The 27,515-nt window shown below is 35.8% G+C and overlaps 1 protein-coding gene and 1 long non-coding RNA gene across 2 annotated transcripts in view; both read left to right on the top strand.

Moving 5' to 3' along the window:
• nr1i2 (nuclear receptor subfamily 1, group I, member 2) overlaps positions 1-22,958 on the top strand; it is a 31,326-nt gene extending 8,368 nt beyond the window's left edge. Inside the window, exons 2-9 of the mRNA XM_022680108.2 lie at positions 3,526-3,706; positions 7,317-7,447; positions 8,659-8,825; positions 10,555-10,829; positions 11,738-11,883; positions 17,204-17,320; positions 18,551-18,656; positions 19,095-22,958. Coding sequence (XP_022535829.2) covers positions 3,534-3,706; positions 7,317-7,447; positions 8,659-8,825; positions 10,555-10,829; positions 11,738-11,883; positions 17,204-17,320; positions 18,551-18,656; positions 19,095-19,236 — 1,257 coding nt within the window. The 5' untranslated portion in view covers positions 3,526-3,533 and the 3' untranslated portion in view covers positions 19,237-22,958. The remainder of the gene's footprint in view (positions 1-3,525; positions 3,707-7,316; positions 7,448-8,658; positions 8,826-10,554; positions 10,830-11,737; positions 11,884-17,203; positions 17,321-18,550; positions 18,657-19,094) is intronic.
• LOC125804970 (uncharacterized) overlaps positions 1-25,103 on the top strand; it is a 31,357-nt gene extending 6,254 nt beyond the window's left edge. The window contains exon 2 of the long non-coding RNA XR_007441196.1: positions 24,287-25,103. This is a non-coding gene — a long non-coding RNA (uncharacterized LOC125804970). The remainder of the gene's footprint in view (positions 1-24,286) is intronic.
• Positions 25,104-27,515: the final 2,412 nt, after the last annotated feature.

Below are 27,515 nucleotides of genomic sequence, written 5' to 3'. Positions count from 1 at the left end.
TCTGTTTTTATTGATGCCTTATTAAAAGTGTTTACTTTTTTTTTATTTTTTACTGACCTTAAAGCCGTATTCATGCCTGATCTTTAGAGGCTGTTTCTCTCCTGACTAGGGGTGGGTGAATATGGTCCAAAAATAATATCACAATATTTCATGGTATTTTTGCAATAACCTTGTTCCTTGACAAGCAGATAGCTTAAAGCTTCATAATGATTCTGATGGGTGAATCGTCTTAGCGTTTTTATCAGTGCCTTATTATAAGGTGTTTATTTATCATATGCCTGAATTAAAACGTTTTTTATTCCTATTCTAAGTAGGCTGTTTCACACAGCTTTAGCTCCAGCACATATTCAATACCAGAGCAACGCTAATGTTTAGGTGCTTATGCACACCAACAACACCAAAAAAAATTGTGAAAACACACAGAGGTAACACATTGAGATTCGGTCATAGGTTGCCAAATCTATATAGAACCCTAAAGAGGGATTGTCAGTTGAATACAGAACCCTCACTGAGGGTATTCTGACAATAGTTGTAAAGTCTGATGAGACTCATGTGAGATCATACAGGAGGGAAGTGGTTGTTAGTTTAAGTTGTGTAACATTATTTTGATATATATTGTTAAAATTTAATCCAATATTGTGTCTTGTCTCATCTTACGACCCTATTAACAACGCTTTACATGCTCTTTATTTTTTTGCTTTGAACTGTTGCTTCTTGATCATTGGTATAATTGTCCTAGATGTTAGACCGTCCAACAGAGATTGACTTTTGTGCCTAAAGCAAATAAACTGCTAAATGAGTGTTAACATTATTAGCTTTAAAGAAAAAAATCCACATTTCCCACAATACGCATTTCCAGTTTGTGAGGGTCCATCCCAGATGCCTCTGAGCCAAGAGAAGTTGATGCTGCTTCTGTTAACTGCTTGGATGTTAAAAATCACCAATCACCAACAGTAATTCTAATGTTTCGTTGTTTAGTGTTGTCTTGTTATATTGTGTGTCTAATGAGTTGCTCCTTGGGGTTAAATAAGCGCATTTAGTTCAATTAAATTCAACTGAAAGTTTTGGCCAGCATTTCCTCTGAGTTCACGTACATTAATACTAGAGTGTCTCGATTCTGTAAATCCTCTATTCGATTTTATTCCTGATTTTAGGGTCACGATTCGATTCGATTCTCGATTTTCTTTTTTCTTTTTTTATAGCAGAGAGGCCTATGTCAGTTTTAGATTAGTCTATGGTCATTCAATGGTTTGATTAATCAAATTTACAATATCTTATTTTAAAAGGTGGGCTTGATATAAGTGATGCAAAGTGATACAAGTGATCTGTAATACACCACATTAGGCACTAATGGTCAAATTTAAATTATTTAATTTAAATTAAATAATAAAAAAAAAAAGTGGCTTTTTTGGTAGCAGCAGTGTGCACATAACAAAATAAATAATAATAAACATACAGGAACAGTCATGTAAAACATAATAGAACAATTAGAGGCTTAACAAACTGAACTCTATCCTACTATAACAGTTAAACATGAAAAATAAGACTTTAAGACTTTTTCGGTCCCTGAGAATGACAAGTTTTTTTCTTTAACAAAGATATATTATTAACTTTATCTAAAAGAAAGATGCTCCTTAAGGTACCAAAACTATTAGCATATTTGAGGCTAGACAAAACAACTGGTATTTTTATATTTTTAAGTTTTTCTTTAAGAAGATGAGAATGTCCACATTCTCTGGAGAAAGGGCTGCGCTTTGAGCTACAGTGTGCCGCGCCATTTTCGGGAGGGTTCGTCGATCTTCTTTTTGACTTCAATGCTCGAGACCATGACATAATTTCGATCGATTTTGATGAAATATCAAAATCATGACACCCCTAATTAATACTGTATTTATCCCCTTTAGCCTGTGCTTTTTTTTAGGAATGATTTGAAATGTTTATACACTACTGGCAGAATGTTATTGAATGAAAAAAAGGCGAAAATAAAAGAATGTTTCAGCAGTATATTGTAATTGCCATGTAAAAACCTTAAATCCTTAAAGTGGCAACTTTACAGAAAAGGAACGAAACTTCTTAAATCCTAATGAAAATCAGTGTAAACTGATATTTTGTAGTCATTTTAGAGCATTTCTATTAGTTCTATTCTTATGACATTTGGACAGTGGGTAGACAGGGCTCAGCAGTTAGAGCACTTGGCCACCTATGACAATGATGTTGGTTCAGTACCAGGATACTGTTACAGAAGGGCTGTCTGAATACCTTTGGGCCTATACACTGACATTCCAAAAGTTGTATTGTGTCCTATGACTTTTTCCCATGGAAGCTAAAGAACGCAGCGCTGACCTGTGGAGTATGTGTGTGGGGTCTCCTGCATTAAATGTGGATGTGTCATCTATCTGCCCCCCCCCCACACTAACTCTGATAATTCAGGTCATCTTATCACGAGCACACACACACAGCCTTAAAGATGAGAGAACATGAAACTTATGTTAGGGAGAATATAAAAATATTTCAGAGAGCTCTATTAATAATAACGTATGTAATCATTTCTGCTCTGTGCATTGTTCAGCGAAGCTGCAAAGAATCCTTAAGGAACTATTAAAGTAAGGAACTATTATTAAACTATTAAACCTATTTCATATTTAAACGCTTTAATAAGCCTGAATGTGTAGAGATGTGCTGTAGAGAGGTGATTAATATCATCACTGCCCTGGTAACCAGAAGAGGAGGCAGACTGGACCAGCTTCCATGGTAACATGTGATTCTTACCCAGCTCTGCCGTACGGTTTAAATGTGTTGAACACATTCTGCTTATTGCGATAAAGCTCTTTTACTTGACACATGTGCTGCAGGATATAGGTACCAATCTGTTCTACACTCTGTTCTTACCGATCGAATGTCAGTTTGAGTAGCAGGAAACTGATTTTTTGCTTTCATGTTCTAATCGGTTATAGTTTGGTTGCTTTGGTTACTGATTATTTATAATTATTACCATGTAGTGTTGAAGGGATTTGATTTACTTCGTTTGACACAAGTAAAGTAATGCAACATTATGTATCAAGGTAATGTACAAGAATAACACTGACTTAACCCTCTGAGCTCAACATACTGAGAGCTGCACTATGTAACTGGCGAAGAGTGCGCAGGACAACTCTTACAAAAACTGAATAATTCAAGTAAAAATCCTGTCACCTCAGTCCACATAGTTTTTTTCACTATCAGGGAAAGTTCTGTATCTCGTAGCTTGTCCAGAAGTGCATGTGTGGAGTGTGTCCTTAAAGGGTGAGTCAAAGATTTTAGAATAAAAATGAATGGAATTAGAATTTTTATTTTTATTGGTCTTGACTCTGACTTGGCTCTAGCTGGCTTGACTTCAACACTAATAGAAATAGAACATCTATAGTGGAACTTGAAGAAGGGAGTTGCAGCACACAAGCTAAAGAATGTCAGAGAACCGGATGTCTTTGCCCATGAGGAATGGCAATATTAATCTCTTTTTCTCTCTCTCTCAAGGTATCTTGTCAGGCCTCAGGATGAGTTCGGAGAGTGAGGCGCGGTCTCCCCTAGATGACTCTGAAGTGGAGGAAAGCTTCAGAGAAGAGCTAGAGGAAGATGACGAACCAAAAGTGTGTCAAGTGTGTGGAGACAAAGCTACTGGATACCACTTTAATGCCATGACATGTGAGGGCTGCAAGGGCTTCTTCAGGTGGGTGCCCTTTACAAATAGGATATATATATATATATATATATATACAGCTCTGGAAGAAATTGAGACTTCAGTTTCTCTGATTTTGCTATTTATAGGTATAAGTTTAAGTAAAATGAACATTATGGTTTTACTTTATAAACTACGGACAACATTTATCCCAAATTCCAAATAAAAAAAATGCCATTTAGGGCATTTATTTGCAAGACTAACAAAAAAGGAACAAAAAAGATGCAGAGCTTTCAGACCTCAAATAATGCAAAGAAAACAACTCTTCATTTTAAGAGTTCAGAAATCAATATTTGGTGGAATAACCCTGTTTTTTAATCACAGTTTTCATGCATCTTGGCATGTTCTCCTCTACCAGTCTTACACACTGCTTTTGGATAACTTTATGCCTTTACTCCTGGTGTAAAAATTCAAGCAGTTCAGTTTGGTTTGATGGCTTGTGATCATTCATGTCCTCTTGATTATATTCAAGGGGTTTTCAATTTGGTAAATTTAAAGAAATAATTTATTTCCAGAGCTGTGTATCTCCCCTTGTTCCAACATCCATCTATCTATCCATCCGTTCATCCATCTTCTAGTGCATGTCTTCCTAGTCAAGGTTGCGGTGTGTTTAAAGCCTACCCAGAATGATTGTGCACAAGGCAGAAATACCCCCCAATACAGGGTGCCAGTACCACACACACCCAATCACTCAAACATTCATATGTTTAGCATAGCCATTTCACCTACCATGTGTGTTTTTGCGAGATGTGAGAAAACCTGTGCACCAGTGTGGCACACATTGTTCAACTATTAGTTTTAAATGTTGTCTTAAGTGGAAACAATTTTTTGTGTATTTTGATTAGTTTTCCCAAAAGCTTTGTAGATTTTTATTACAGGTAGAGAAAGTGTTGAATGTGAATCTTGTTCTGCCTTATCTGTCATTGTCACATTAATCACTGTGAGAGAGCTGAGGAGTGGACTTTTCTCTGTGAGCAGCATTGCTCAGCTTAATTGCTTCCCCACCTGTGCAGAAAACCATTCACCTATGTGTTCATGCATTGTTTGTGTGTGTGTGCCTACTTGAAATGTCCTTAGAGATTTAATACCTCTGAATCTCCCTGGTTTGGTCTCCTAGTGACGCTTGCATTGTCACATGAGTGTCTTTTGTTTGCTGTGGCCCTCTGAAAACCTGAGCTGAGCTGAGTGTGGGAAGCCCAGAACTGCGTCATTGTCTTTAAGCAGTGCAATTTGTTCTAATGAGAAACAGTGCTTAACTGCAATAATTACAATGTAACTAAAAATAAGAGTCCCAAAAGAAAACTAAACATGTTATTGCACAAAAGTTTATTTGGGGAATGCCATAGAAGAACCGATTTTGGAATTTCAGAAATGCTTCTGCTTTCAGGTTAGAAAGAAAATAATACGGACTACCACTTTAAAATTAAAGTTTGTATATGCATATGACTGTATTGACTCTTTAAGACTCTATTTAAGATTCAGTAAAAGGAGATTTGTTAAAGGGAGGCAATAAACCAGCTGCTCAACAGAAAATGATATGATTACAGTGCAGCATGTCAGCCATGACCAACTGGTTTAGTCTAAATATATTCTAGACGTGGGATTCGTGTGGAAATGGGTTCGTGATGGATTCTCTCCATCCTCAAAACTGTCAGAACATGAGTAACTCATGGAAACAGCTTTTAGCCTAATGGCTGAACACTGGCCAGCACCCCATTAATTAAGAATGTGGAAACACACAAGTCTGTCCTTAATAGCCAGAATTGCCATTTTTATCCAGAAATAGTTCTCTGTGTGTAGGAGTGCATTAACCGAAGAGTGCTGTGAGGCAATGAGAGAACAGCCTGAGGTCTTTATAGCTGTTTGATGCTCTGAGTTTAACTGTAGTGTTTTTCAAAAGCCACCCTCAGCCTTGTCCGCTGTAAATGTATTATGTGTGGTCACCAGCATTTCCTTGTTTTCTCACTCTTTGTCTTTTTGTTCCTTTTTTAATGATTTGCTTTTGTGCACAGACCTGTTAAAACGTCAGAGATATTTCTAGTCAGAACAGCTGTCCTTCCTTAGTATCAGGAAAATAGATTGTAAAGGACAGTTTAGTAGTATATTTGTAAACATATTATGGCAAACCTATGGGAACCTGTAAAATCGTTCAATTAGGGCTGTCAACATTAATGTGTTAATGCATGTGAACACATGTAAACACGTAAAAAAATATGCAAATTAATGGCATGGCTAAGTTTACAGAGCCTGGTGACGCATTAGCTGCTTTATTTAGGCATATAACAGCAATATATACACACACAGCTAATGGCACTTTTCCTCTTTCAAAGTTGTTGAGTGTGGAATATGGAGCTACACTTTCCGTTATTTTTTCTGAAAAAAGCACTTTGTTAACCTCAGTAGCTCAGCACTTTACAATATATTCATTTTAAGAGCATCAAAACTACCTTGAGATGTACTAATACAGTAAATAAAAGGCTCTAGTCTGCCAGGAATACCATACCACACTACAGTTATATTTGTCTCCCTCTTAAAAATACAGGAATGTACCAGTACTGTGTTTTACTGTCTAATTGCAAGCACTTACTACAGAGAGTAATAGCTGTGACCTGAACTTATTCATAGCTCTTGAGCTTCTCTGTGTGTCTGAATCCTAAAGTGTAATTGTGAGGGCACTACAAATCTTCCAGTTAGTGCAGGTAATTTCTGTAGAACATATATGTCTCTTCCTTAGTAACAAAGAGACTCCCAATGCAGACAGTGGAAGAACATAGAGGTGATGGCTTTTGCTCATTAAAACCAGGGATAGTTAAGAACCACTGGATGCCGTGAATTACAGACATTTTTCCATGTAGTTATTTAACAGTAGGTAAAGGTTGCTTAGCAACATAATGGTCAAAGCTTATTCCATGAACTATAAAGTGATTCATTCTGTTTCGCTTGCCTTGCCTTCCAATAAAAAAAACATATATCGACTAGTTCTGCCTTTTGAGAGAAATCTTATTTTTGTTTTTCTAAAATAAAATATTTAAATACACTATACAGCAGTATGCACTGTTACAGAATCATAGGACATAAACTAATATGCAGAAACGCTGCACTAACCTGTGGGATCTGTGTGTGGGTTTTTTCTTGCATTAAATGTGGATGTAATTTCTGACAGATTTGCTTGTCTGTTCGCATGAGCAACTGTAAACCAAGATGCCACTGGTCACAATCATTAGCACCTGATTTGCTGTCCACTGTGGATGGTACTGTCCTCTATGACATATTCTCAAAATAGGGCCCAACTGCAGTTTTGTATCATGTCAGTGTGCCACACAATAAATTTTAATCTAAATGACACCATAGAAATTGGTAATATATAAAGTCCAATCATTCACAATAAACTTTTCCTGCTAGTCAGTGTTCAAACTCAGTCACAAAATAACACCTCACAACTTATACAGGTTTGTGCATTCCCAAGACATCCCCTAAAGGTAAAACCTCATGATCAGTTTACGTACTGCTATCCCGTGACTTCTGGCAGTGTATCAAATTAGTAGATCAAATGATGATCTCTTGAATTGATCTCTTGTGTCTGTGTGTTGGTGTTTTCCAGGCGAGCCATGAAGGGGCCTGCCAAATTCCGCTGTCCGTTCCAGAACAATTGCCTCATCACGAAGAGCAACCGGCGCCAGTGCCAGTTCTGCCGGCTACAGAAGTGTCTCTCCATCGGCATGCTGAAAGAGTGTGAGTTTGACATCTGTCTCACTCCTCTCTCAGACTGAGAGCACCCCTACTCTTTTTACTATCTGTGCTGATTTTGCTTCTTTGCCTTTTTCTTCTGTTTTTACCACATGTACTATATGTTGATTCTATGGAGTGTTAAAGTGTATAATGCTGCTAACAGCTCCAGTGTTCAATTAGCACTTTCAGTACTCCGGAGATCAGGGTGAACATTTTGTAGCTGGTCAAGTTTAAGTGTTAATAAAACTTATGCACTCCCCTCTAAAAGTATTGGAACCATGAGGCCAATCAGTTTATTTCTGCTGAAAACTGAAAATATTTGGCAAAAGACATTTAAAGTCTTGATCAAAACAAAAGATCAAGGTTTCAGAATTTAGTGCCAGGTTTTTACATTTTACATCAGTTTAGAAGATAGCATCTTTTTTTCTTGTAAGCAAGATTATTGGAACATTTGACTTTCAGGTGTGTTTGTTGCCCAGGTGTGTCCTGATAAGTTGAATATTCAAACAATAAATAGAGCTGCATGTCTATGTTCAGTTTCAGATTTGGGGTTTGCCTGTGAAAACTGTGCATTTATAGTTAGAAGACTGACCAACATCAAAACCAGCTATAGTATATGGATGGAAAATCAATCAGAGACAATCAGAGCCATTGCATAAATATTTGCCATACCCAGTACAACCGTTTGGAATGTCCTGAAGAAGAAAGTCGTCACTGGTGTACTAAGTAACAGATGTTGAACAGGTAGATTAAGTAAAACCACAGCAGTTGATGACAGAAAAACTTGTGAGTTCTGTAAAGAAAGACCCTAAAACAACTGTTAGCAACATCAGCAACAACCTCCAAAGGGCAGGAATGAAGCTCACAATCTACTCCAGAAGACTTTATGAGCTAAAGTACAGAGGCTTTACCAAAAGACGAACTGTGTATCAAATCTAGATGTAAATACCTGGAAATGTGGAAATATTGATATTTTTGTGTCATATTCATCTTTTAATGTCAAACCCCAATTTTTTTTATCTACAGCAGAAATAAAGAGATTAGTCTCACTGTTCCAGTATGCTTGAATGGGAGTGTATTTATAACCTCTTAAAAACAGAAAAGAAACCACATTTCTAAAACTGTTCAAACCCAAGTTTTCCAGGTTGGATACATAATGATCCAGTGTGGTATGCTCATACAGTATATGTGATGTGTTTGTGTGTGTTATGCAGTGATTATGTCAGATGAGGCGGTGGAGAAACGGAGGATGCTGATTCGGAGGAAGAAGATGGCAGAAGATCCTGCTGTGCTCTCAGACCATCAAGAATCTTTAATTCAGGAGCTGCTAGAAGCACACAGGAAGACCTTTGACACAACCTTCTCTGACTGCCAGTTCCGGGTCAGCCAATTACTGTTTTACACCACTGTGAATCCTACACTTACTATGATTACACTCATACTTATTGCTCTGATGTTTTGAAGATGCGAATGTTTCCTCTGAATCAAAATCTCACAGATAACAGCAGTGCTGAGGAGGATCCACCACCATAATAATAGCTGATCTACATGCTTATATATGTTCAGAGATCAGATGGACAATTTGTGTAGAAACAAGAAGTGGCTGGTCGGTGTATACAATGTACAGATGCAAAAAGCAGCTTTCAAATTTTTCAAAACACGTTATTATATTACTCTGTAACACAGTGTTAAGAAATTAGCTATTTTATTGCTAGATTTATTGACTTTTCAGATCCCTCAGGCAAGGTGTTTCTAAAAAAAGGCAACTAGCAACTAATCTAGTGACTTTTTGTAGAAACCTACAACAACCTCCCACAGAGGAGAATCACTGTGAGAATCACCATTGTTCTTCCTCTCTCCCCTTAAAAAAATATCCCAAGTATTAATTAACTAATTAGCAGAGAAAACATATCTAGTTTAGCAAATGAGTTTGTTTAAAAGACCTTCCTTCTGTGGACATTTATCATTGGTCTGTAGTTGATGTATCCCTTTGTTATATATATATAAAAATATTAAATTATTATGAATAGTAATATATAAATAGTATTCTGAATACCGTATTTTTCACACTATAAGTTGCACCGGATTATAAGGCGCATCATGACAGATTTCCACTGATCGGTGTCATGATTATGATTTATGGGGAAATAAAAGGATTTTAAGTGCACCTTATGGTCTGGAAAATACAGGACTAATGTAATAATTTAAGGTCTGTTTTAAATTCCTATATCTTGCCACAAAGTCCTGCATTTTTTGGCATATTTTCAATTTACACACATTTACACATACAAAATCTAAATAAAATAAAAACATAGACTTTGCTCAGCTTTATTTAGATTTTATAACATGGTCCTTTATGTAATTGAGTTTGACACCCCCGCTCTAGATGAAGGAAAGTAGTTTCTCAGATGTGGGGATGGAAACAGTCAGGCCTAGAATTAAGGAGTACAAAAAGAGAATTGTTCACTTTCCTGAATTAAATAACAGTGTTGTGAGTGACCTTAGCTCAGGAAAAATAAGTGTGTGGAGTCTGTGTGGAGAACAGGGGATCAGAAATGAAGCAGATTAATTTTGCTTTCATTAGATTTGAGGCTGGTCTGGCCAAAAAAGGCTTTGTTGACACTGAAACCTTTCTCCTGACATAACCTCATACTCATACATTTAGTCCTTTCACTGATTCAACTGGTTAACACAAATAATTTGTGCAATTTTATATACATTATTTTCTTGTAAGAATGAATGGGGTACATATATAACAAATGTATCAGTAATACAAATACACTTATAACAATCAGCCATCAATGTGGGGCACCACCTGAACAACCACCTGAGGCACAACAGCATCCACCTTTTGATACCATAGGCTAGCAACTGCATAGCAACCGCTAAGCAACATCATGGTAACATGCCTGTGTAAAATGTATTAGTGTAAACTGAGTGATTAAGCAGCCCTGACTCCTCCCATAGCGTTTCTGTTCCCAGCACTCTGTTTAGTACAATACCGGTAAAAATAATGATTATTCAGAATTGAAATATGATGTTTTTAGAACTGACATTTCTGATTATGCATCCTAGTAAAACCTAAAGGTTTTGTTTTGTGATGTCCACAGCCTTTAGACCGGGACCAGAACCCCATGTCTGAGTACTCTCTGAAGAACTCCTGCTCCCAGAACTCTCCTAACCTCATGGGTCCTGTGGAGCTCAGAAAACCGGTGGAGAGCTCCCTCCCTCAGGGGTCCTCTTCCTCCAGCTTCAGTAACTGTCAGGAGGCAGAGAAAAGCAGCAAGAGAGAAAAAGCGTTCACCACGCTACCTCACATCACCGACCTCAGCACCTACATGATGCAGAACGTCATTAACTACGCAAAGATCCTCAAACCGTTCAGGTAGGCCAGCACCTTCTAACACCAAATAAAAACGTTCAGTGATTATGGATAAACACAAAGTTATTAAAAATGATAGTAAATAATACTAATAATAATAATAATAACTAATAAATAACAATACTAGTAACTAATTTTTAAATAAATTGAGGCGTCTATCACGTATTAAAATAAAATATTTACTGTTATACGGGTGTCTCATTTTTATGGCTCAGTTTGATTTTCAGATTTTTGTTTTTCTGAGCATTAAATTGTTTTCTGAATTAATTCAGATTGATATAATGTTATTTTATTGTGATTGAATTAAACTCAGATATATTTTCTGTCTAATATCTAAAAAAAGAACAGTGCATGTAAATGATGGACAGCAAAACTAAATAAATATGTTTTGCTCTGTATGTTGGCTTTATAGACTAATAGCAGATTAATAGGCTAATCAGATTAAGGGAACTAAATTGAGTGTGAGATACCAGGGATGAGCCCAGACACGAGGTATAAGTGAGTTAGGAGCCATTTAAGAGAGGCAGCTCATTTACATCCACTTTTCTAGTTGTTTATTATGATCTGTGTAAAATTGTCCTACAGTCCATTTTGCCAACTATGCAATTTAATTATTTAATTATAATGTTATTTATTTATTTATACATATATTAAACTGCTATTCAACTTAACTTTCGTCATCATCTAATACATGCCCATTTACAGATTATTATTGTTTATTATTATTATTATTATTATTATTATTATTATTATTATTATTACTATCGTTATTATTATTATTATTATTATTATTATTATTATTATTATTAATAATATTATTATTATTATTATTATTATTATTATTATTATTATTATTATTATTATTATTATTATTATAATATGTGATGATGTGACTGTGGTGTGTTTTGCAGGGCTCTGACTATAGAAGACCAGATTTCGCTGCTGAAGGGTGCCATGTTTGAGATGGTACAGATGCGTTTCAACATGACATTCAACGAAAACACTGGGATATGGGAGTGTGGTCCGCTGAATTACTGCATGGATGATGCAGCGCGTGGTGAGGGTTTCTGCTGGTCTAAAGAAACCAGTGTTTATGATGCTTTATAGTTTTTAAGTTTAAAACATGCTACTTTTTACTTTATAAGTACCTATTCAAAATATGAATGAAATTAATGGAAAACATTATCAAAAACATGAGCACCCTCTAAAGGACAGGTGTAAACATGCATTTCTGGACAAGCTGAGAGATAAGATACATCATTGCTAAAAGTGTAAAAAGTATGTCATCTGATGTGGTAATAAAAATATTACTAGATTTTACATTGTATGTCATCCCCAGAGTGGAAATGACAGAAAAAATATAATGAAAATTATAATGAAATTAATCTAGAGTCACTTTAATTTTTAGTGTCAGCAGAATCCCCAGTAAATTAGGATTTAAAGACAAATATATATATTTTTATAATATATATATATAATATATATTATTGTTACATATTTAATTATTAAGTGAATTAAATAAATTGGAAATAGATATAATGAACCGAAATGACACAAACATATTATTTTACAACTTTTTCAATAACTTTTTATAATTTAGTCAAAGTAAGATAAAAAAACAAATTGATCAGATTTAAGATACAAGAAAAGGAAGATCCAATAGTGAACTAAAATGATGCTACATCTAAACAATAGTTTAAATCTTACAAAATAGTTTAATAATTCAAAATAGTTAAAAACTTACAAAACCTGCTACCAAATAGCCTAACATTCATAAATTATTTTATTAAATATTGTGTTTAAATTATTGAAATAAAATAGCTAAATAAATAAGTATATACTCTTAAAGTAAAAATGATTAAATCCAGTGGAACTGCTACAGGCAGAATGGAGCTGAGCATTATTGTTTCCTGTATTTCATAATTTTTGGCCTCTGTCCATGATTACGATTATCAGTGTGTGTCCTAATCTGCTCCTGCATTGCACAACTTGTTCTGTTCCATCACTCATGAAAGACTGGAGGTGTGTAAAATGATTTTTAAAGGTAAACTCTTCTCTAAAGTTCCTCCCATAAGCTTTAAGTTTTCCCCTTTAGCTCCTTGTTTTTAGGGTCATCTTTGTGATTTTAGAAGAGAATTTTATATTTGATATTGACCTTTATAAAAATTGCAAATAGCAAGTATTGGTTGATTTGATGCTATTTTAAAAATAGAAGCTGAACATGTACAATTGTAAAGCTTCATTCACATGATTTGCACCTTACTGTTGGAGCTCTCTGCCAGAACTTCCCCACAGAGTTTCCTCAGACACTGCCGGGGTGAGAGAGCGATAACAACCTCCTGCCACACTGAGGGGAACTGCAGGGGTCTCTCAGACTAATGGGGGAGACCACTGAGTCTCAGAACCTGTCAGTCAGACATGGCATGAACAAATAAGCCTCAGAGTGAGATTGGTCGTGACATGTAGAAAAAAACGGCAGCTCCATAAAAGGTCACACGTGGGTGTAGATGCCATTCCAAAGAGCGTTAACGTGCAGCCTATTACAGAGCTTTATTGTGCAGCCTTATCATGCTCAGACTGGCCCTCAGGAAAACTTCCTTCATAAGCTCTTACTTTCACTGAAAATGGTGCTAAGATGTAGGGCTGTAGGGCACTAGGATGTGATATGACTTAATAGGATATGATGAAAATCTTAACAAGTATAATGTTAAAATGTATTACTTTTAACACCAAAAACACATCATGCTGAATAAATACAGTGAATAATAATTTCTAATTTTGTTTCTAAGTTATAGATCGATGGAAATTTAATATAAATATGTATATATGGTAATAGAATTTTTTTTTTTATTATGTTGTTCAAATCTATATTAGAATTACGGAATTTACAGAAATAAAGTAATCCCGAATCTAGGTAACATATATATATATTTTAAGACTGTTAAGAAAACATAGACTATGCAGGGCAATTTACAGTACCAGTCACAATTTGGACACACCTCTTCTCATTCAATGTGTTTACTTTCTTTTTTAATGATTTTTTACATTGTATATTAAATAATAAATATATACAGAAACATATGCAAAATTATTTTACAAACAAAAAGTGTTAAGCATCCTAAATTTATTTTTATATTTATTAGATTCTTTTTGAGCACAGATCTGCATACTCCTGGTATTTTAATCTCAGTGTCTCCATGAGGGAGAGTCACCTGGAATAGTTTTCTCAGCGTCTTGAAGGAAGGAGTTCCTGGAGGTGCTGAACAATAGTTTCTGCTTTTCCTTCACGCTGTGAAGCTCCAGCTCACCCAATTAAATCACCTCAAATTACCATCTCAGTTAATCAGGTTTAGATCAGGAGATTGTGGAGGACAAACACTTTTTTTTTACTGTTTATTACATAATTCCATATGTGTCACACATTCATTACATACTACACACTACTTCTGTATGTGTAGCTTAATAAATATTGCCCATATACCGTAAGTATACCGTATTTTTCGGACTATAAGGCGCACTTAAAAACTTTTAATTTTCACAAAAATTGACAGTGCGTCTTATAATACGGTGCGCCTTTTGTATGGATTTTACCCGTCAGGTTGTAAGGAGCAGTAAACACACACTCGGTGCAGCGTTATAGAGAGTTTCAGTGCTATACAGAGTCCAGAGCCGTGCAGCTCCGAGGCTGGAGCAGCAATAGCATTAGCTAGATGCTAACCGCTAAGCTAGCTAGCTTTTTCACTGTTCAGAGATCAGTATTATCTAAATTAAGTACTTTTAATACTGCTGGAGCAGCATTATTAGAGTTAGATGCTAATCGCTAAGCGTTCACCGTTCAGGTGAGTTATCAGCCTGTAAGTCTGTGCTGCTTTGCCTGGCTAGCATTAGCTAGATGCTAAGCGCTAACTCTCTCAGAGGTGAGTTTTATCAGCCTGTAATCTGCTTGTTTACCGTGTTAAAACAAGCTACGGGGGACGAATCGCTAGCTAATATCTCACTGTCTTACCAGAACACGCAGGATTACTCAGTGTAACGCTGTCGTTTAAGTTTGGGTTAACTTTACTAGTTTAGGGGACTAGCTAGCGTGCTAGCGGATAGCTATGCTAACGCTGGTGCAGCAAGCCTTAGTGGACATCTGGAAATCTAAGCTTACTGTAAATAAACTGAAGCACGTTACTCACCCAAATAAACAGTTTTCAGGAGAGGAATCTGTGTAGATTAATATCCAGCACTCGTTTGACTTTGAAAGAGATTTGTATACTGAGACGCTCCACCGGCAAGCCAATCCCCCCCCCCCCCCCCCCCCCTTGGGGGAAGGGAAACATGGCGCCACCCCTGTTCACTTTGATATAGGCACCCTTTCTAGTGTCACTTAACGCGCCTTATAATGCGATGCGCCCTATGTATGGAAAATACCAGAAAGTAGGCGTTCTTTGATAGTGCGTCTTATAATACGGTGCGCCTTATAGTCCGAAAAATACGGTATATATTTGTTTGTTCCTGGAAACATCATCTTGTTTGCATATATCATTGGAATCCAACACTTTCTTTTGGATGCAACTATTTATTTTATGATAAAGGTTTCACTTAAGGTCATATGATTTCAAAAATTAAAATTAAATTTCAATATTTTTATAGCATCCACTACAGACTGTCACTTACATAAATTGGCAAATTAATTTTTCAGAGGTGTGTAGATATTGACATCACTTTTTAGCTTGAATTATAAAAAAACATACTCTCCACTGGGCAAAAGATAAGCTATTAAGACTTCAGTATGGATCTGTACAGAAAATGTCAAGTGATAAGCTGTAAAAAGTACCTTCTTACTCATGGAGGTCTGATGCCTTGACCTTTCTGCAAGCAGTAGGCGGTGATGTCTCTGTGGTCTGCATCTCCAGAGTGAGTCAATATGTCACATTAGCGTGAAGAGGACTCACAGTTAGTGTGAGAAGCTTTGTTTAGCTAATGAGAAAAAGCCAGGACCTCAATAACGTCTCTTTTGTATTACAGTTCCCATAGCAGCTGGGCAGAGCAGGTCACTACATCTGTTTACTGACTAATTACTGCTCTTCATGGTGTTTTAACATATCACTGATCCTAAACACACACTGGAGATGGTTGTCTGGAGCTCTTGGGTCTCCATGATGATCGAGATAAGGAATTACACACAGTGACACTAGTGCCTATTCATGTTTTTAAATAGTGCCTTATCTTTTTTTTTTCTTTTATCAGGACAATGCTTGTCCACATACTTCCATACATATCCTCATGTTTTGAGGTTTTAATTAGTGGCTTATCTGACATACCCCCTTATAAACCTGAAACACATACACACACCTCTGAGACACACACACACACACACACACACCTGAAACACATACACCTCTGAGAAACACACACACGTGTCCCATCAAACACAATTTAACCTGAAGCAACCCCACCCTATTTTAGAAGTTATATGTAAAGATGAGAAAATATTTAAGTCATGGGTTATATATAGTTTAATAGTTGTTAATAGTTAAATTTTTCTATTTGTGTCTTTGGCTGTGTCTCAGTTGTGTACTAAACACGAATAGTATAAGCTTAATACTATATTTTGTACTATAGTTTGTACACTATTGATGTAATATTGATGTACAATGCTGTTAACAGAGCCCCTAAAGTGAATAAAAAATAAATATATATATAATATATATATATATACTTATTACGGCGTATAGACTTATTAATGCGTGGGAATGAGATCCTAATGTGTTGCCATGACTTATTAAAGCTTAAGAATGAGATCCTAATGCGTTGCCGTAACTTTTTCAGGCATAAGAACGAGATGCTAATGTGTTGCCATGACTTACTAAGGTGTGGGAACGAGATCCTAATTTGTGGCCACAACAATTAAGGCATGTGAATGAGATAATTAATTAACTTGTTCCCACACCTTGATTATCTCATCCCTATGTCTTAATTATTTGGTTCTCACACCTAAATAGGTCGTGGCCACACATAATTATTTGAATTATTTTTTTACATGATGTCACCTAAGGGGCTCTGTAGATAATAGAAGTGATAAAGAGTGTTATACTGACATGCATCACATCCTCGCAGGACTTGCATCGTTATCACATGCATAGAGATATTTTTTGTCTCTTTTGTTACAGATGTCAGAAGCTTCTGCATTTCCATATAGAGTTCTGCAGCTCAGCATAGAGTTCTTGAATATTTTACGATTTCCATTGAAATAGGAGTTATATACTGCACATTTATTACCATCTGTATGCCTCACCTTGATCTTGTTATTGCTTTTTGTCCTCCTCCTCTAACTCTCTTCTCTCCCCTTCCTCCTCTTAAATGTTCTCTTTGCTCTTCTATCCAACCAGCTGGTTTTCAGCCCCACCTGCTGGACCCTCTGATGAAGTTTCATTACACACTACGCAGACTGCACTTAGATGAGAAGGAGTATGTGCTGATGCAGACGATCTCACTCTTCTCACCGGGTAAATTACACACATTTACACACACCAGGTTTTAAAATGTGGGTGTTATAATTTGCATGGCAGCGTACCTGTATCGACATCACACTGCAGCACTGAAAATGCAAAAAAATGCTTCTTACATTCCCTTTAAATTTTATTTTATTGTAGCCAAAAAAGTTTTGATACTCATTACTCTATAGGTAGAAGTACAGATACTAGGTTTTTAAATACTTCTGTAGAAGTTGATGTATCAACTCAAGGTTTTTTACACTTTAAGTACAAGTGTAAAAAAAGTACTGGTTTTAAAACTTCATAAAGTATAAAAATAAAAGTAATAAAGAGGATAAAATAACATATATGGTCCACTACACCCCTTCCCAAAACACATTATTATAAAAGCCATAATGACTATAATGTAGGGGTGTGACCAGACACTAATATCACGAGACGAGACGAGATTTAAAAAATAATAATAATTAAGAAAACGTCAAAAATGAAAAATGGCTTGAAAACTAGAGTTTTATTTGACAAAATCGTATAACGCAAACTTAACAGACTGGTTTCTCTCACACATTGATTTTATAAGAAATAGAAATAATAATAAATGAAACTTTTCTAGGTCTTATATAGTGCAAACAATAAGTGTAAACCACAACCAGTCATATTAATCCTATGGTTTGTGTTTTTTTCTCCTAAATCTCTTGTAATTTAACTACGCATAACCATAACCAGTCATATTAAGACTATGCTTGAAGTGCAAACAGAGACAGAACATTTTTTTAAATACAGTACAGAGCTAAGGGATTAGTACACCTGCCTATGAAACAGTCATGTGTGGGATTTATTTACAGTATTTATATATGGTTTGTGTCTTGTTGGTCACTCTGTTACCGTTTATTGTTTCCACTGGAGCCAAAATGCAGCCAGACATACAACTTAAAACTAGCAGAAGCATCTTCTATCTTCTATGCAAATGCCTGAATTTTCCTCTTCTGCTGAGCGCTGCTCTCACTGCTCAGCCACCACACTCGCTGCTATCGCTACTGGGTTGCCAGACCCTGCTTAAAAAGTCCACACTAAACTGTTTTTTCCCCCCAGAGACAGGTTAAAGCTTGACGAGAAATATCGTCACGTTTTAATCTCGTCACCCCCCTACTATAATGTTTTATTAAAATGGTAATGTTGATAAAATTGGGACACTGTAGTAAAATTACCCATATTCTAATCGTACCCTGTTTTTTGTTGTGTCAGATCGTACAGGAGTGACACAGCACGGTGCTGTTGATAAGTATCAGGAGCTGCTGGCCTGCACACTGAAGATCTATATTGAGTCTAAGCGAACCGGTCCAGAGAAATAGTAAGGGGTCTATGCACTGATTAAAACTTGTCTTTGACTGCAATAGGATATCACACCATATTATATAATTATGTTGTATTTATTGATCTTTAGAAAAGCCGAATGTTAAGTGACTTTAAATACAACCGCATTAATTACAACCAACCATTTTATAGTTTTGATTATTGGCAATAAAAAAAGTGTATCATTTTTTATATCATTGTTGTAGTAAAAAATATTTAATTGTTTTTCACATTGTGTCCAAATCTTCTTATAAATGGACCAAGACCATAATTTTTTAGTTTTTTTCTCTTGAAAAATCTCTTGTTTAGTGACAGGTTTTGCTACAAGAGTGATGATATTTTAAGGGCAACAGATCTTTGAATTGACTACAGATAGCGGAAGATTTATCTCAGCACTTTATACTTACTTTTAACTTTGTTTTTCTTTTTCTGCCAGTTTGCTGTTTCCCAAGATCATGGCGTGCCTTACAGAAATGAGGACTATGAATGAGGAATACAACAAACAAGTGCTGCAGATTCAGGACATCCAGCCGGAGGTGTCTCCACTCATGCTAGAGATCGTCAGCCAGCACAGCTAACCCAACCCAACCTCCACTCTTCTCGCTCCTGCTGCCTCTCTCTACACCTCAAACCTCTACAGCGGAGGGTCAGGAGTTCACTTCACACTTTATCCGTGGATATTCAGTCAGGGCATTTTCATACCTAGATCCTCTAGAGTAGCTTTCTACCCTAAAGTGATTGCCTTTTCCTAATTTATGAGTTGGACAACCTGGAGCAGCATGATCCAAGCCAGATTAAGTGGGTGTGATAAAGAACCAATCTTTCAGTTTCAACAAATGCTAGGTGGTTTACCCTTTTCATGCCCCCCTGAGGAAATCCCTACTACTAATCTTAAAGCAGCTTTATGTGGGAATTGGTATTTTTTGCTCTTGGGCTCCCTCTACAGTTAGGAAATGGAACTGGCACATTTTAAAATGACATGCTTTTCACATGCATTTCAGGGCAAGCTGAGAGATACAGAACAGTTAGTGTAAGAAGGAAAAAACATGTGGACTGTGTGGACTATGGAGGTCAAGTAATGTTATAAGATTTTGAACAAATATGACTTTAGGCAGAGTAATGTAGAGTTATGCAGTTTTCACAAACATTGCCCTGCCCACTTCCTCAAAGTTACATAGTGCAGTCAGCAGAATGCCGAGCATAGAATGGCAAAAATAGAGATGCTGTTCTCCTAATTATCTAGTCAGTTGAGCATTAAAACAATTAATATATTTTTTGCACTATAAGGTGCACTTAAAACCGAGTGCATTAGCATTACCTGCTAACGGTTAGTTGCTAATAATAATGCTACAGCCTTAGTGCTGGAGACGTTTGGGAAGCTTACTCTTTAAATAAACAGAAGGACTTTACTCACCCAAATAAACTACTTTTAGGAGAGAAATAGATTAATGCGTAGATTAACATCCAGAGCTTGTTTGATTTTAAAATATGGTATTTATTTATTACAGTTTTGTTTACTTAGTTTAGCTTTACTTAGCTTTACTAGTTAACTACCCACCACCCATCGGCGAAACCTGCTGAATCAGAAGTTCCTTATAGTGTCTCTTAAAATGCGCCTTACAGTGCTAAATATACGGTATTTTAAGGAAGAAATGCTACATAACGCTGCTTTAAGAGCTGTAACATGACATAAAGTGAAGTGTAAGACCTCAGGAGCAAAGTTATCTACGATTTACTACAATTTTGCTACAATTTTCCTTGCAAAACAGCTCAAACAACAAAAAGAGAAGCCGTTTAGAAGCAGGAGAAGGAGAAAAAACACTCTTGCGTAATCAAGTAGGACTTTTTGATGGCAAACTGTATCGTAAATTACAGATGACGCAAATCCCCAAGGTCATCACTGCAGCGTGACAGGCTGTGGATGCTGCCAAGAGTAAGAACATGCCAATGAAAGAATAAATCCTCCCACCTATATACTACTATCTACCCTTCCCTTACCCAGCTATTAGTCACTTGTTGTGTAGATGTAGGTGATCAGCACTTCTGAATAGTGAGGAAAAGTAGAAAAAGAAAAAGTGGAAAAAATGGCAATGAAACAAGGCCACGGAGGTCAGGCTGTTCTGTTGATTGCAGGTAATTAGGATAGTTCAGGTTTTAGTGGGTCGAAGGGCAACTAACTAGCAGTAAAAAAATAATATGGGTCTGGCTGTGCCAAGCTGCTCCAATTACGAACAAATAAAGATAAATATAAAAATAATAGATATCTGCCTAAAAGGCAGCCACTGCAATTGTGCCATGTTGAGTTTTCAGCTCAGAGAAACATAACTGAACTAATAGAGAATTGCAAAAGAATGATCCTAAATGGTTCTAGTTGTGAAAATGCCTTTTGTTCGTTAGCTAGAGGGCAGAACTCGCTACAGTCAGGACTTTGTTCACTTCTATAAACTAAAGAGGTGAAATCTCACAGTTAGCAGTGTGCTGCCATCTAGTGTTAAGCTTAAGAAGCTCAGCTGGACTCCAAGGATTTACAGATGCATAACATTTGCTGTCGGAACAAAAGTTAAAAATCTTGCATTTAAATTTTTTTTATCAAATCATTGTAGAACAAAATACATTTTTTTCTTTTTTTTGCTGTTTTCCTCTTTTTTGACATAATGTGTCTGTTGACATAAAATTAGTTATTTACATTGTGTCCAAATAATTTAATGAAAGGACCAAGAGAAATGCTCCAATATGACTCAAAATAAACCAGTATTTAATGGACTTCCAATGTAAATTTAGTAGGTAATGTAACTCTGTTTTACTTACTTCTGAGTTTGCATTGGGTTTTTATATATAAAAAACACTATATACAAAAAATATTTGAATAGAATAGTTAAACGTAGTTAAAAGTAAAAGAAGACCTGATTTCCATATGAGGAAGTTTATTTTGGCTACATCTTCAGCTTCTTATATTTCAATTAAGGAAATTCAGTGAAAATATTAAATTCACTGAAACATAAGAGTTCCTTACATGTTTCTACTCTTACAGGTTTTATATGTGAATATGCACTAGTTTTAATATCCTGCATGGTCCTAACCCTGCATGGTATTAACCCTTTTGGCAACTATCAAAACTCATAAATACTTTTCTAACCTGCTGAGAGTCTTTTCATGCTTCTATTCTTGTTTCTTTCCATGCTTTTGAATTGTTGCCCTGCTCTTTTGCCGTCTGTCCACATATTTTGTTTAGCAAGTGTGCCTTAAATAATATATAATCTGCTATGAAATTTATTTTTGTTTATTTGTTTATGGTTTTGTTCCGACAGCTATGATGTGCTGTAAGCTTCATTTATTATTTATTTACAGAGAAACTGGACATCAGTATGGAGTCTGAAGCTTTTAGCGTTTTTGTCCTAGTCTCTGTTCAGAGTAATTCACCAGCAATCCAACAGCTGTAGCTTAAAATTTGACAAATGCAACTTTAATACAGTACTATTGCATTAAAAAAAATAGAATATCATTGAAAAGTTATTTTATTTCAGTAATTCAGTTCAATTTTTTTTTTATTGTTGATGATTGTCTTACAGCAAATGAAAACCCCAAAATAAGTGTCTCAGAAAATGTGACTATTATATAAGACCAGTTGGTATTTTTGGCAGTGTGCCAAGTCCTGCTGGAGAATGAAATCCGCATCTCCATAAAAGTTGTCAGTAGCAGAGGGAAGCATGAAGTGCTGTAAGATTTTGTGGGAAAACAAAACTGCACTGACTTTAGACTTGATAATAAAACACAGTGGATCAACACCAGCAGATGACATGTCTCTCCAAACCATCACTGATTGGGAAACTTCACACTAGACCTCGAGCAGTTTGGACTGTGTGTCTCTCCACTCTTCCTCCAGACTCTGCTCCCTTGATTTACAAATGAAATGTAAAATTTACTGATGATCAGTGATGGTATGGAGAGACATGTCAATAAAAAAATAAACCATTGAAATAGATCACTCTGTGATTAATACATCCATATAATATATGAGTTTCACATTTTGAACTGAATTACTGAAATAAGGTAACTTTTCAATGATATTCTATTTTTTTGAGATGCACCTATTTGTATTTCATAAAACAAGAAAAAGCTACAGTCAAAAAAAGGAAACCTGTTAGAACGCCAGCGAGTGCCTTGTATCTGATATGGAAGGAATCAGATTAGGGGATATAGATGATCTAGTGAACACGCCCTCTAGCTATTCAACTACACCCACACTTGCAGAATTTCAGGGAGATATGATTTTTGAACATGAGCTACGAGTACATCAGTGCATATGGAAGACTGTTTTTGAACTTGTGGTCACTGGAACAAATGGAACATAACGCAGCAAACATTTCCATCATGTAGCACTGGATGCTCTAACGCTTGGACAAGATGCAATCGCTTTCACTCGAGCTTTTCTGGTCTTTCTCAAGGAGGTATAAATCTGACCAAAGCAAGAGTGGGCACCATACGTCTGCGGACGTCTGTGGACTTCTGTACCTAAACTACCTACATATTTAACACGTCCTGTGAAAGTGTATTTTTATCTGGCTGGTTTTGACTACCTGAATGGATAGGGTAGGGTGTTGCTATGCCAAATGTAAATGATGCTAATTATGCGTAAAGCACATGTTTATGCTGTAGAACAATCACTGAAAAATAATGCTGTTCCCTACAGGCCTCAGGCTTTGGAGAACAAAACCTCAAGATGTTATTTTAATCTTGTGTTTTGGATCTGGTAATGCTAAGGGTAGATTTACTATTTCACATTTTATTTTTCTCAAGATTCATTATATGTCCAAAAGCATTCAAACACCTTAAAATGAATCTATACAGCTATTTTTTCAGTTGGTTTAACTAAATATTTACAATGCCTATGTTGTTAGAAAAAGCTTTGTAGAGATCCGGGTGTTGGATTAAGCCAGATGTAACTGTGGAAAAAATGTCAAAAGTGGGACCCATTCTCATCAACACATAACAAGACTGCAGCATAATACTCAGATTAGTGCAGGTCAGTATTCTTTAAATATATGAGAGAATTTCTAAGATTTTGTTTACGTCGTACATAACAACTAATATGTAGCAACAAACAGCATCATTTAGAGCTATTAAATATGCAAACTAATTTTTTTATTTTATTTTCAAGAGAGCCAAACCACTGCAGGCTTAATACAACTTTTATGAATTCAAAATACACTGCCTCGCCAAAAAAAAGTCGCCATCTGGTCAGGTCTAGGTTCAGCAACAGTATGTGCTGAAAGAATGAGGTCAGCTGACTACCTGAATATACTGAATATAGAGCAGGTTATTCCATCAATGGATTTTTTTTCTCCCCTGGAATTGTGAAAAAGTGATTCAGGGAGATCATCATTTTCACACATGGATTGAGAGAGTTCACCACAGAGTCCAGATCTTAACCTCATTGAGAATCTTTGGGATGTGCTGGATGGAGAAGAGCTGCTTTGTGCAGTGGTCAGACTCTACCATCATCAATACTGCTGCAAGATCTTGGTGAAAAATTAATCCAGCAACACTGGATTGAAATACATCTTGTGACATTGCAGAAGCTTATCGAAACAGTGCCACTGTGAATGCGTGCTGCAATCAAAGCTAAAGGCAGTCCAACAAAATATTAAAGTGTGACCTAGGTCAGATATGTGGGAGCAGGCTTAACATCCCCATTCACAGCCAGGCTGGATCATCTTCCTGTGATAAAAGTAAGCCCAGGATCTAGAGCAGCCCACTGGGGCAGAAAAGCAGTAACAGGACTTCTCTGTGAATGGGTGAACGAGCTATAGGAAGAAGAAAAACAAAAAAAAAAGGTAAAAACAAGAGGTTAGGAGGGTCATGGTGAACAGAGGAAAACCGGTCCAGTGGTCAGGCATGAAGCAGCACCCACCCACTACTTGTACAGTCTGATACTGCAGCAAATAGGGACAAACTCTCTGTCAGTGCCTTCAATTTCATAATAAATATGAGATCAACGGGTGTCTACAGACCTTTGGACATATATTGTATTTTGATTAAAAGTGTAATTTATTTTCTTAAAAATGCAGCAGTTGTTAGTCTATTTCATGCCATTTAACAGTTCAGATTATAGCACTTGTTTTCACACTGTACTATTCTCATTTCCAAGATAATTCCAGATCCACTGTACCAGATCCATGAACAGAAATTAAGGTGACTCATTTATTAAGGTGATCAATTATTCACATGAATGTAACTGACAAATTGTAAAGGTCTAACCTGCTGTACATATGTTGTGTGCTTATATTTGTTTAACTATGTGTTGTTTTATGTGGACAAAAGTATATGTGTTTAGTGCCCTAAAAGGAACAATTTAAGAGGCCTTGCTGTTTGTCTCAGCACATCGTAAAGAGCTATTCTGTCAGATTTTACAGGACTACTGAATATGAATATATGAATATTATATATATATAATATATGTAAAGGCAACGTTGGAGATGCACGATTTTATATATATATATATATTTTTTTTTTATAATATAATGTAATATTCTATAGTAAGGTAATAGAATATAATAAGGTCATATAATATTTACCTTTTCATATAATGTGGATCTATCAGTTATTCTTTACTTTATGTCAAGTTGAAGGTTTGTTCCTTCACCTGTAAAATTTGGCTTTTTGGAAATAGGCTTCGTATGACAGAAATTAAGTCTATGTATAGTCTATAAAAAATATATATAAATTAAATATAATTTTATGTTAAGTTCTGTGCACCTTTGACCAAATTTCACATTCATTCATTTTTATTAATTGAATATTTGAAAAAAGAAATCAAACTGAGCATTTTTAGCAAATCCTAATGCAAAGCAGATCAGTCTTCAGTGTAGACTGTGCAAAAGTTTGGAAACATTACAGAAATCATAGTTGGCAGAAGCTTACTGTAGCAGCTAAAAGTGAGTAAAGGCTTCAGGTAAGCTTTCCTGCAGATTCTTTGCAGATATATGTAAGTTTAATTTGCTTTACTTCCCATTATATGAGCAATTTTCTTGATTGTCCAGATCATATCTTGACCTCCACAGTTCCCCTGTACTGTACTGAATAACCCATTTAACATTTCGGACCTTTAGACAGATGTGGTTGCTGAATGTTAGTACAAGATTTTAAGAGTTTAAAAAAGTGTAAATGCTGGAAATCTGCTTTGTGTGATGGCATCCAAACATTTGCACAGTCCATATCATTGCTGTCCAATGAAAAAACAAGTATTTCCAAAACACCAATTTTACAGGAGAGAAAAAAAATCTATTGGTCCATTCATCAAGAAATTTCGTCACGGTGTGAGGAACAGTTTGTCCGTTTAAATGATGTAGTAAACTAAAAATAGTTGTTTTTCATTGGACAGCGATGATATTCTCTATAACATGAATAATAGAAACTACAGAAGCTTTTATAACTTACAAGATATTGCTGAATATTTCACTTATATACCTCAATGATCAGGACAAAGATGTTATAATTAACACATGAGCTGTAATTTTATGTGTAGAAATCTTCTTTGAATATTGATATTGCTAAAAATTAGTTAGAACCTTTGTTGTGGAAGTGAGTAAGTGTAAAGTACCTGGTTACTTTACAGCAATGATTTTAGTCTGTCAGGGAAAAATATAATAACTTGGTCCTCTGCATTTTCTGTATATATTCACCAGCACTGTACACAGGAAAATTTCCTCTGATCTGAATCTCCCGTTTGTGCTGATTTACAGGAATATTCCAGCATGATTTAGCTTCAGTGTTTTAATGTGATTTAAGCCAGCATCTTTAATTTAACATGTGGCAGATTGTGGTCATGTTGAAAAGTGAGTTGAACTGAACTGTGTTTATCTATAAAATGTGAAAATACCAGCAAATAAACTTACAATTAGACTTACAAAACACCACTGTCCCAGCTCTGGGGGAAAAAAAATAAGAGACCACTTAAAACAATGAGTTTCTTTGATTTTACCAAATTGAAAACCTCTGGAATATAATCAAGAGGAAGATGGATGATCACAAGCCATCAAACCAAGCTGAACTGCTTAAATTTTTGCACCAGGAGTAAAGCAGCATAAAGTTATCCAAAAGCAGTGTGTAAGACTGGTGGAGGAGAACATGCCAAGATTCATGAAAACTGTTCCACCAAATATTGATTTCTGAACTCTTAAAACTTTATGAATATGAACTTGTTTTCTTTGCATAATTTAATTTCTGAAAGCTCTGCATCTTTTTTGTTATTTCAGCCATTTCTCATTTTCTGTAAATAAACTTTATTTTTATTTGGGAGAAATGTTGTCTGTAGTTTATAGAATAAAACAACAAATTTTACTCAAACATAAACCTATAAATAGCAAAATCAGAGAAACTGATTCAGAAACTGAAGAGGCCTCTTATTTTTTTCCAGAGCTGTATATATCATTTCTAAACAATCACACCGTTCAAAAGCCTCTAAAGATCAGTTTAAATAATTGAAATACTAGAATTGGGTGTGTATACATTGCAACCTGCAGTCAGTAATCTGAGCTTAAATAGATTTCTGGAGGTTTTTTTAGTTATTCAATGTAAACAGTATACTAAAAGTGGGGATTGCTATTATTAATAATGATTTCCTGATGTCACTCTATAGTCTAGTCTAGTCTGTCCAATAAGAAAAGGGCTGTCTGAGGGACATTTCCCATTGGACAGTTGTCACATTTGGACTCAAACTATCTGGCCAAACTGAGAAACCTTTGCTTAATGAAATTAGCCCCTGCTCTTAATACCAGCACAAACTCAAAATCAGACCCCACAAAAGAAAAAGTATCACAAGTCTTGTGTTTGTTCGTGTTTGTGTTGAATTTTTTAA

The sequence above is a fragment of the Astyanax mexicanus genome, chromosome 11 (assembly GCF_023375975.1).
Source record: "Astyanax mexicanus isolate ESR-SI-001 chromosome 11, AstMex3_surface, whole genome shotgun sequence".
Lineage (NCBI taxonomy): Eukaryota > Metazoa > Chordata > Actinopteri > Characiformes > Acestrorhamphidae > Astyanax > Astyanax mexicanus.
Note: the sequence above shows the minus strand (reverse complement) of the source record. Positions and strands in the feature narration are given on the sequence as shown.